The following is a 12004-nucleotide window of genomic DNA, read 5'->3' as shown; positions in this document are numbered from 1 at the left end:
TCAACCTTTATATCAATGATATTGTCAATGGATTGCAAGGAGACATTCAGTTGTTTGCAGATGATGTGAAGCTGGGAAGGGTTATCAGTAATAGTGCAGATATAGCAGCCCTGCAAGAAGATTTGAATAAGCTAGACAGATGGGCAAATGAATTGGGGTATCAGTTTAATGCAGCAAAATGTAAAGTCTTGAGGTTTGGGATCCATCAATGGGAGGATGCATACTCGATTGGAGGTGCTGTACTAGAGGAGGTAGGGGGAGACAAGAGATCTGGGGGGTATTGATTGATAGAAAACTGAAATTCAGGGAGCATATTGCAAAGGTGGTGAGGGCAACTCAGAGGATTGCTGCAATACTGAGAAGGACGCTGACCTGCAGAGATAAAAGAGTTATCATTCCGTTGTATAAGACTCTGATCAGACCACGCTTAGACTATTGTTCTCAGATTTGGTCCTCAGGATTTGAAGGGGATAAATTGACTGTGGAAAGGTACAGAGGTGGATAACAAAGATGGTTTCAGGACTGTCCAATATGAGTTATGAGGATCGAGTGAGGAAATGTGGAGTGTAGAGTTTGGTGGATAGAAGAAGGAGAAGTGATATGATTGAGACTTTTAAATTGTTGAGAGGCAGTTACAGGGTAGACATTGGAGAGTTCTTTTACTTGTTGGAACGGCTGGAAGGAGAGATGACAAGGGGCCATCCCTGGAAGTTACGAAAGGAGGCTGTGCACAAGAGGGTGAGGAGTGGTTTCTTTGTGTGGAGGGTGGTTGTAATGCATTGCCTGAGAGAGTGGTTGGAGCGGGAATGGCCAATGGGTTCAAGGAGTGGTATGATAAACTTTGTGTTTCCTAGAAACAACCTCCCACGATGAGTCTTTTGACTCCATGGAGGCCTGGATAATAATAATAATAATAGTTATCTTATTAAATTGAGGAATAAGAAATTAAATAAGAAGATAAATGCTACTTGGGTACTGACCAAAAGATATTTATCAACATCAGTGTGTGAATATATTCTGAACAGCAAAAGGCTGAAGAAAGTAGGTATCAAATGGATGATTAATTATAATAAACAGCTGCATAAAGAGTATAGAAAACAGGCCAGGAAGGTGACTTAGATGGTAAGGATAGCAAAAGTACAGAATGAACAGAAATTAGCATATTAGGCCAAGAAAAATCCCAGAGAGTTTTTCCAATATGTGGCAAGTAGAAGGGTAAATGTTATGGTAGGATGATGTTAATGGATAAAGATTATTATTATTATTACACGGGTATCTCCAGGGCACTCACAACTAAGTCTGGCAATCCATTCCACTCACTCACTCAACCACTCCTGAAGGAAAAAATCTAGTCCACAGACTGTTATTGACCAGACTCTTACACTACTTCCAGAGGCGACCTCCAGTTCTCTCTCTCTCTCTCTCTTTATTTGGCATGTATTGAAAAATTTCCTTTGTGTCACTTTTATGGAACCCATTTAATAACTTATAAGTTTATATCATGTCCCCTCTTTTCTGCCTGTCAACTAAACTTTGCAACCCAGACTTCTTCAATCTATCCCTCATAGGGAGTATTCCAAAGACCTATCACCTTAGTCACTCACTTCTCTCTGAATAATAAGGCAGAACAATCTTTTAAAAAGCCATGCTGCTCACTATAGAGTATTATATTCACATCTACCCACTGCTGAATTTTATCTTTAACTAACTTTTTCAATACTTTAACCACCACTCTTGAGATATTAATTGGTCTGTAATTTGCTACTTCTGTCTGGGAGCCACATTTATGTAATGGAAATATCTTATTACTCCCTTTTCACTCTCTTGAAACCTGTCACCCCCCCCCCCATTTCATTTCATTTACATCAGTGTGAAATCATGAAAAACTGAAGTGTAGAGGAAACAGGAGAGATGGCTTACTTGTGAACAAGCAGGAGGTATATAAGAAATTAAGTAAGTTTGATGTCAATAAGGCAATAGGATTTGATGACTTATCATCACTAGCTTCGGTATTCCTGTTTAAAAAGTCTTGCAACAAACATAGGTCCCAAGGGAGTGGAAAGAAGACAAAATTGTTCACTTCACAAATGTGATGATAAGGTTGTAGCTACAAATTATAGGCCATGTAAATTTGGAGTTGAGAGCTTAAAGTATGAGAGGTTAATGAGAACTAGGATACAGAAGCAGGTAATAACAACAGTATGCTCTGTGATTGTCAGCATGGGTTTGTAAAAAATTTGACCAAAAAGGTTTTAAAATGCTACATTAGTGAGTCAGACAGATGACTAGCGATATGCAACTCTTTGCAGATGATGCAAACCTAGGGAGAAGGATGAGGAATCTAGCAGATCTTGTCTTACAGGAGGACTTGAGTAGATTGTATGAGTAAGCAAGTGATATTGGTGGAGGAGAAATTTTGAAGAACATTGTGGAGACAAGAGATCTGGGAGTGATGATGGTCAAGGACTTGAAGTTTAGGGATCACAGTGTACAAGTTATGAAATCGTCACATTAGATTATGGCAATGATGCAGAGGATCCTTGATATACAGAAATAAATAGATTATGGTTCCATTGTATAAGGCCTTGAACAGGACTAATATGGATGCTGTGCACATATTTGGTCAAGTGATTTTCATGGTGGTGAGGATACATTAGAAAACATCCAGAGACAATTGACTAAGGTCTTTGGAATGTGGAGGAGTATGAAGACAGACTGAGGGGAATGAAATTTTCAAAGCCTCATGAATAAGAAGAGAGAGGGGATATGATTAAAACATTTAAGTTGGTAAGAGGTTGTTACTGGGTTAATGTGGAAGAAATTTTTTTAGAATGGGAGAGATGGGTAGAACAAGGGATCACCCCTTGAAATGGTATAATGAGGGTGTGAACAAGTTTAAGGAGCAGGTTCTTTACATATAAAGTGATTAGTGAGTAAAATGCATTACCTGACAATGCGTTCAGTGCACACATGGTGAATGTGTTTAAAGCACAGTTTCGTGAGCTTTGTGTATAACAGTTTTACCTCTCATGATGAGTCTTTTGACTCAATGAAGGTCTGGTGTTAATAATAATAAAATGGTAACCTTATTCAGTTAGAATAATTGTATTTAAACTTTTAATCTAAATCTTTTATTAAATGATTTTTTTTGGATGGTCAGGATAAGTATGTGATGGCTGGAATGTAAGGGGGGGGTAGTCTAAAGTACAACTTAAGTGGTGAGTGATAAAAATGTGTGGAAGAAATCACAACCAACAGGTAGTATGGATAGCACTGATTATAGACCTATAAGAGAACTGCTATGCTTATATGAATACCAGGAACATCAAAAAAGGAAGATGAAACTGTTTCATTGAATGAATTTATTTGCCTGAAATTGTAGGAATAAGTGAAACATGGCAGGATGAGAATTATATTCTGACTGTACACATGGGAGAATAACTGCTTCTGTAAAGTTTTGGTTTTCCTGTTTATCTGATTGTTTGGGTTGATGTAGGATTTTTTAAATTTTTTTCATTAATGTTCTATTACAGCCATTTTTTACACGCATAGTGAATGGATGATGCCTATTTTTTGAGCAAGGTGGTGATGAAATGGGTGTGTAGGCCACTTAAGAAACCATGTGTCTACAAAGATCAGCTGTAGTTCTGGTTTACACTACACAGGACAGATAAGCAGGTCTGGAAAGATATGCTGATCAGAACACTTCCAGGATGTTGAAAACAAAAAAGACTGAAACAAAACAAAGACTGACTGGCAACAAAAAAAAAAAAAAATGCTTCCCACAAATTACTGTTTTTTTCTTAAGCGCATTCAAAGAATCAGTTGAAATGATGAATATCCTCTACAGTGTAACAAAAAAACAAGGGATGATTTTACAACAGGTTTTGGCCTTTGTTAATTCATTATGACATGCTTGTATTTACCAGTACTATATAGCAGTCCACAAATGAACACTCAACGTCATAGCAAATGCATGCTTTCCATTGTTATTTATCTAATGATAATCCTTCCTGAATCCTTAGAAGGTCAAATGAGTATGATTATGAAACAAACATAAGTACTGATAAAGATGATCATTACAGTAAAAATCTATACAATGGAAGATTTATGTTGGAAGTGTTATTTCAAAAAATTTTGCCAAAGTATCAAGGGTATCTTCAATATGAATTTGAAAAATTAAACAAGGTACAAGCAACCTAATCAACAATATGAATGCCATTCACATGAGAATAAAGGTCAGCATGGTCCAAACTGCTATGAAGTGTTAATGACATTTATATACATATTTAATTTTAAAAAAAGTAACTAAGATGACCTGCATTAAGCTGAACAATTTTCTCTCAGGAGGGTAACTTAAGTCCATCAGATCTATTCAGATTAGGGTAATGGAACAAAAGTTCAGCTTTCTTTACACAACTGCTCCTTAACTGTTTCCTCCTTTCTACTCAAATGCAGTGCAGGTGATGGCCTTGCTGAGCATGTTCATGATACTGTTATTAATAAATTAAGGAGCCAGCATCTCCTCCTTTTGAGGGCACAACAATAAAATAATTAAGAGGCTAAGCCTGATAGCAATACATCTGGAAACTTCCTAATCAGCTAGCAATTAATCCTGCTGCTGCTGCTTACTTTACCAATTCATGTCTGGAAGGAGTAGTATAGCAGTGTACAGGATGCAGTAGCAAGGTTATGCTTGAAATGAAGTATCGTATGTTGGAGTTATATAACAATTTCCCACCTTTGCTGCATGCCCCTGCTCTGTGATTTCTTGAACTGGCTTAACCATGAAGGATAACAAAATAAATACTAGTGTCACAGTGGATATTAAAAAAATCTGTCACAAAAAAGCAACAAAAATCGTAAAAATATGAAAAATACAACAAAAATTGCAAAAAATTTCAAAAATATCAGCTAAAAAAGGCAAAATAACATCAAATTTCTAATAAAATAAAACTTTCATATCCATTTCACAAACAACTAGGGAATAAACACAAACATTAATGATATATTCAGTTAAGAATAGCAGACTGAGCTGTGATTAATGATGAAAACACAATCTGCTATTCTTAACTGAATTCCTGGACTACAGTCCAACTCAGCTATTCCCACTACACCTTGCATATTCCCACTACGCCTGCTGTAAAAAAAAAAAGGGAGGAACACAAATCAGATACTGCTTGTCAAAGGTTATCAAACCAGGAATGTCCACTTTATAATTTGTGCTGGCTGAAAATTTCCTCACTCACTTCATAACTTTCCTTTGCTGCCTTTATTATTCTCCTAATTCAAACAACCATGATTCCCTCTTTGACTACTTATTTCTGAAGCTGATTTCATGCAATATAATTATCTACACTGTGAGATTATCCTCCCAGGAGACTTTAACATTCTTACAAACTGGGTCCTCCTTCTCTAAGACATCATAAACCAAGCTGGAAGCAAAGCCAAATCATTAGTTGTCAATCACGATCTAATGCAAATTGTTCAAATACTTAACTAGACAACCAGAATACTAGATAATCCTCATCATTCTTCCAAAACTATGGTTCTTTCTTAACCAACTCCGCTCCAAATATGCCGTAGATGTTTGCTCTCCTTTTGACAACTCTGACCATAATATTATCCATGCCTCCTTTTCTACAGATCATTTGTTTCCTAGCTAATCTCAGCCTTGTACTCTATAGCACTATAATCAAGTGGAACGATCTCTGGGATTTTTATCCTAATTTTTTCATGGTCATCTGATTGCTATTTATACTCAACTCCCTTCTCTTTGGTCCACTCTGCCATCTGCCAATTCCTGCACCTGTAGTCTATCATACTTCATCCAAACTAGCAGATTTGTGGCTATTCACTGTGAGGAACATCTAGACTGCGTTAAATTCCACACGTCACAACAATATGGACCTTCTGAACATGCCATCTCCTCCAAATACAGGTTTCTTTGGAAAAAAGACTAAAGTCCTACATAATAGCTGTTTTATTTTGGAGCAGTTGTACAAAAGAACACAACCTTGCTACATTACTACAACTGAATAGAACTGATGGGCTCAAGTTATTCCCTCTTATAAGAAATTGTTCGTTTCACAAAGCTTGCTCTAGTTAATTTTTTTTATTATATATATATATATATATATAATAATACAAAAAAAAAACCATTAAAAACATTGTTAGGACTCCAAGCAGCTTTGAAATATGCTATTCTACTTTATTCTTGTATGACCGAACATTGCAGCATTTTTGATTCTGCAGTCAAAGTGCTTATACCCTTGATACTTAGGCAAAAATTTTCTGCAGATAAAACTTCTAATATAAGTTTTCTATTGAATTAAATTTTTTATGAAAATGTTTACTCATGATTATTATGGGGTCCGTTTTGTTGCAGAAATAATGATTGCATCTATAACTACAGGTAAGTTTTTTACAAGACGTAGCAAGTCACTTTTTATAAAAATTCTTTAACCATTTGGTCCCATAATATCTCTATCAATTCTTCTTTGGTCTAATTAACTAGAGAATCACAGTTTGTTAAATTGCTTATTTCATTTTCTTTCTCATGAGTGTGTTGTATATCACATATAGCTGTAGTTGGTGCATATTACTCTGTATATGAGTAATAAATGAATATAATGATTTACTGGACTCATTTTTATGAATTAATTAAAAACAATGTCATCTGAAAAATCATTTGCCATGCTAGTGAATTTAAGAGCCTGCTTATTCTTTGTAGGAAAACTCTACTTAGTCAACTTTTCTTTGGGAGAATGCTCTTCATGTTTTCTCTGCAGACAAATGCTTGAAACAGCTCACACCATAATTTTTATCCTCTATTTATTTTCTTATTCCATCATTTATTTCATAATAAGTTTTCAATCATTTTAATCTTTCATGTTTTTTAGCTATTTACATTATGTAGCTCTAGGTTTTAAGCACACTTTACTAATTCTCCTTTTATATGATTTGTTTAAGTTCCTCTCTGGGTTTTAAACCTTAATGCTCATTGTTTTATTTGGCTAATACTTCTGCATTATCCAATCTACAGTCTGTACCATTTGTTTAGCTAATGGCAATAGAAGAATGAAGACTAGATTACATCTTTTTATCTTCCATATGGTCCTAGGGCAGGTTTTTACTGTTAATTAAAATATAATATGATATTTTTACTTTTATTTTGATTTATATTAGTACAGATATTCTATAGTTTCTATGCCTTAATCAAAAAATGACAGCATTTCAACCAACAATGATGACTAAGTAGGGTGCTCCTAAATATAGTAAGTATGTTATTAAACTAGTAATAGAATTAGTAGTCCATGAATATCATTTCAGAATAATCATATATTTACCATGCTTAATATTAACTATTTGAGAAATTTACTATTTAAATGTACATATAATTTTTACATAAAAATTTATTTATCAGAATGAGGCTATAACTTTCATTTCCAAAGATGGAGAGTGCTCTTGAATCTTAATCATTTTAATGCCTCCTTGCATGGATCCAATGAATATGCTGAAACAAGAGGTTAAAAAAAAAGAGTATCACATAACAGAATGGCAAAAAGGTGCTAGCATAAAAAAAATTGCCAGCCTTTTAGTAATATTAAACACAGATCAGAAGCTTGTAGCATTAACTACTAGAGAAATTAAATTTAGCATTTAAATAAATATAATTTTTACATAAAAATTCATTTATCTGAATGAGGCTATAAAGCAGTAGTAAGTGTTACACAAGAGAGATGGTGGCGAGTTAGTGGTAAATGATAAGACAGCAGATGTAAAAGATAGTGAAAATGTGATTTGCATAAATAGTACTGAAAAACTAATTCAAGATATGAAAGTGGAGTTGGTAAAGATGAGGTAGGAGATTAAATGTATGAGGAATGAACTGAGGATAATTACGGATTTGTATAGGAATGTTAGGAAGAATGGGACAAAAGATTTGAAAGAAATATTGAATGATTTGAGAGTTGCAATGTGAGGGGGATTCAATGAAAAGGTGCACAAGGTCTGTTTTCTGGAGGTAGAATTAGTAGGGTGGCTGAAGCATTGGATAAGAGGAATATGTGAGTAAAAGAGTTAGTAGTGGTAGATGGCACAAATGATCTGACTTGTAACAAGAAGATTGTAAGAAGGGGTCTTACGTTCACTTCAGAATGACTCATAATTGCAAGAGATGTTGTGGAAGAACATAAGAGTAAGGTAGGCAAGTTTGTGAATGGAGAGGTGAGTGGCACAAATGAAGGGAATGAGAGAGAAGGAATACAGAGTGGACAAGGAAATGGGGGAGATCAGGGTAGACAGGGGGGACACTGTGTGAAAAGTGTAGATGATGGTTTTTGGAGTAGATGTGCGAGTACTCAAGAAAGGATTAAGACAGTCAAGAATGTTGGAGGTGACATTTAGGTCTGAGGAGGAGTGTAATATCAGTAATGATAGACAGGAATGGACAAGGGATAGTGCAAAGGAGTCATGTCTGAGAAGTGGGGCTAGTGGGAAGTTATACAAACAGAAATGAGTTGGTATGTATGTTTAAAAATGCTAGAAGTATTCAAAACAAGGGGAATGTAATTGTAGCATTGATAGAGTCCATTCACCCAAAAACTGTTGGTATAAGTGAGATCATAGTTGAAAGAGAATGACATTCTGTCAGGAATAGAGATGAAAGGATATGTAGTCTTTTGCAAAGACAAACAAAGAAAAAAGGGAGGTGAAGCATTAATGATGAAGGCAGAGGAGTTGTGCCCATCTAGGGTGGAGATGCAAGGAGCAAATACTGACAGTGGTTATGAAGAAGTATGTTGTTAAGTGGAGGTGAATAGGATGAAATGTTTAGTAGGGTGTTGCTATAGACCTAGTAATGTGGAAGGCAATGAGAAGAAAATGTTTAGGCAAATTGGTCTGGTTAATAAGAAATGGGTGATCATTATGGGCAATTTCAATTATGATAATATAGATTGGAATGAAGAGAAGGCATCAGGAACTAAAGAGAATGAATTTCTTGAGTTTTTAAGGGATAACCTTAAACAGCATGTAACAGAAGGCACACGTGGATCAAGAGTCTTGGATTTGATTATCTCATCAGAAGATATTGTTGTAAATGAACTGTCACATCTTCCTCCAGTTGATGAAAGTGACCATGAAGTCATCACTTGGGTGGTGGCCAGCCAAGAAAGAAGTGAAAAAAGAGGTGAAACATGCAATCTGGAAGAAAAAGGAATTTTGGAGAATAATCAATTAAACGAGGAGTACAAAGAGCAAGCAAGGAAGGTGACTCACTTAGTAAGAGTAGCAAAAGTGCAGTGTAAGCAACAGTTAGCAAATGACATTAAAAGAAACCTAGGGAGTTTTTTCAATATGTGGCAGCAGAAGGAAGAATGATTATGGGAGAATGATGTTGGTCAGTGATAATGGGAGAATGATGAACAATGATAAGGATATAGTAGAGGTGTTAAATCGGCAGTTCATTAAATTGTGATTGTAACATAATGCAGAACTTAAGAGCAGTGGGAATGGGAGAGGAACCGCTAATGGTGAGGAGCAGGAGCTATATGAGGAACTGAGTAAACTTGATGTCAACAAGACCATCAGACTTGATAGTGTATTACTGCGTGTTTTGAGGGAATGTTCCAGAGAGTTAACAACAGCTTTAACATGAGTCTTAGATTAGCCCAGGTTCCAAAGGAATGGAAAGATGGAAAAATTGTTCCACTTCAAAAAGGAGGTGATAAGACTAAGGCTTCGAGAACAAGTAGTGAGGACAAGGATTCAGAACTGGTTGGAAAACAGCAGAATTCTCTTTAGTGGACAACATGGGTTTACTAAAGGAAGATTGTATTTTAGCAATCTGTTTACTTATTATAACAAGGTGGCAAATACATTGGACAAGGGGGATGCATATACAGTAGTATATTTAGATTTTGCAAAGGCTTTCAATAGATTACCACATGACAAACTAATGGTTAAATTGGAACAGATGGGGTTGAATAGCAGATTAGTGTGATGGAATGGAGATTGGCTGACTAGGTATCAACAGGTTGTGTATGTGGGAGTGATATTCCAGATGAAAGTCACTAGTGGTGTGCTCAGGGGTCACTGTTGTTTACTTTATATGTAAATGGCATTAGAAAGGACTTAAATGGCGATATACAATGTTTGCAGATGATGCAAAGTTGGGGAGAGTTATGAGAAGTAGAGCAGATGTTGTAGCTTTGCACAGTACATTGATATGTAGGAATAAGGAGGTGGTGGTGGTGCATCTAGATAAGGCATTGGTCAGACCACATATGGACTATTGTGCTCAGATTTAGTTGCCAAGTTTTCATTGTGATGTAGAAACACTAGAGAGGGTCCAAAGATGAATAACCAAAGTGATATCAGGACTCTGGAGTGTTGATTATGATGAGTGTTTGAGAGAATATGGATTACAGAGGTTGGTGGATAGGAGGAAAAGAGGAGATATGATAGAGACCTTCAAGTTAGTTAAGGGATTCTATCAGAATAATACAGAAGAAATTATAAAAAGAGTGGATGTTAAGATGGAAACAACAAGAGGTCATTCCTGGAAGTTGTATAAAGATGTGGTGAAAAAGGGTGTGAGGAGCAGATTTTTTACACGGAGAGTTGTTATTGAGTGGAATGCACTGCCTGAGTGTGTTGTGAGTACAGGTAGTGTAAATAACTTGAAAACTCATTACAATAGACATGTTGCTGGTTGAGGGGCTTCCCACAATGAGTCTGTTGACTCCATGGAGGTTTCCAAATAATAATGATAATAATAATAAAATCCTCCACTTTAAATGATGTCTCATGCCAATAATTTTTAGAGCTAAGTTATATTATTCAATGTCAAGAACTCCCCTTTTTCATGCTTATGGCATCAACACATGAACTGAATCATCCTTTTGACAAGTGGTGGCCCATACATAAGCACTGCGACACTGCAGCACCCCCACGGAAAAAATGAAAAAATTAAATTTTGTTTGTGTTTATAAATAATAACAATGCTTACAACATTATATAAATGCAGTACAACATGTTAAAGGTTACAGCTTATGTTTTGACATTGATTGAATAGTTAATAATTGGAATTGTTCGATTAATGCTTCATATTATGAAACAAATGCACTGTGATCTAACGCTGATATTCGTTTGTTCTTGTCATTGAATGTTACGTCATTCCCAACTGTAACTGCTCAAATGGCAGTGTATTTTTAGTATCCTTATGTGCCTTATTTCTGTGAGATATGAAACGTTTATTATTGGTGCATGTGCGTGGTGAACTGTGTTTTGTAAATCTTATTTTATTTTGTTAAAATAACATATAATTATTTATTTATTATAGATAAGAGGCTGAATTATGAGTGTCACTGTTGAAAATATGAAAAGAATAATATTTTTTCAATTATCGTTACACGAAACAAATGCACTGCGATCTAACGCCAATATTTGTTTGCTGTCGTTGCACGTTACGTCATTAGATACACTGCTACTTGGGCAGTGTATCTTATGCCTACGCTCGTTATTTCTGTGAGATATGAAATGTTTATTATTGGCAGGTGTTCATGGTGAACTACTTTATTGTAAATCTTATTTTATTTTGTTAAAATAACATATAATTATTTATTTATTATAGATACAAGACTGAATTATGACGAGTGTCACCATTGAAAATATGAAAAGAATTACATTTTTTCAATTATTGTTACACAAAAAAAATGCACTGCGATCTAACGCTGATATTCGTTTGCACTTGTCATTGCTATTGAAATAATATGAAACTTTTATTATTGGTGTTTGTTCGTGGTGAGGATGAAATATTTTTAATAAAGCAATTTTTAATATGTAAATTTATTTATTAATAAATTTGTTACTGATTAAGAAAAAAAAGTTTTTTTTTTTTTTTTTTTGCAATACCCCCCACTTAAAATTTTCATCAGCTGCCACTGCTTTTGACCTCATAAGTATCCCTGCATCTTTTAATGATGACTTCATTACTTGT

General features: G+C 35.2%; 1 protein-coding gene across 1 annotated transcript in view; it reads right to left on the bottom strand.

Moving 5' to 3' along the window:
• Positions 1-7422: 7422 nt before the first annotated feature.
• The window catches only part of LOC150110690 (WD repeat-containing protein 31-like), a 191808-nt gene continuing 187226 nt past the window's right edge, over positions 7423-12004 (bottom strand). Inside the window, exon 10 of the mRNA XM_090405079.1 lies at positions 7423-7516. Coding sequence (XP_090261205.1) covers positions 7423-7516 — 94 coding nt within the window. The remainder of the gene's footprint in view (positions 7517-12004) is intronic.

This window comes from Typopeltis vanoorti, chromosome 1, assembly GCF_054136105.1.
Source record: "Typopeltis vanoorti isolate ZY-2024b chromosome 1, IOZ_Tvanoo_1.0, whole genome shotgun sequence".
Classification (NCBI taxonomy): Eukaryota; Metazoa; Arthropoda; class Arachnida; order Uropygi; family Thelyphonidae; genus Typopeltis; species Typopeltis vanoorti.
This window is presented reverse-complemented; position numbering and strand designations above follow the sequence as displayed.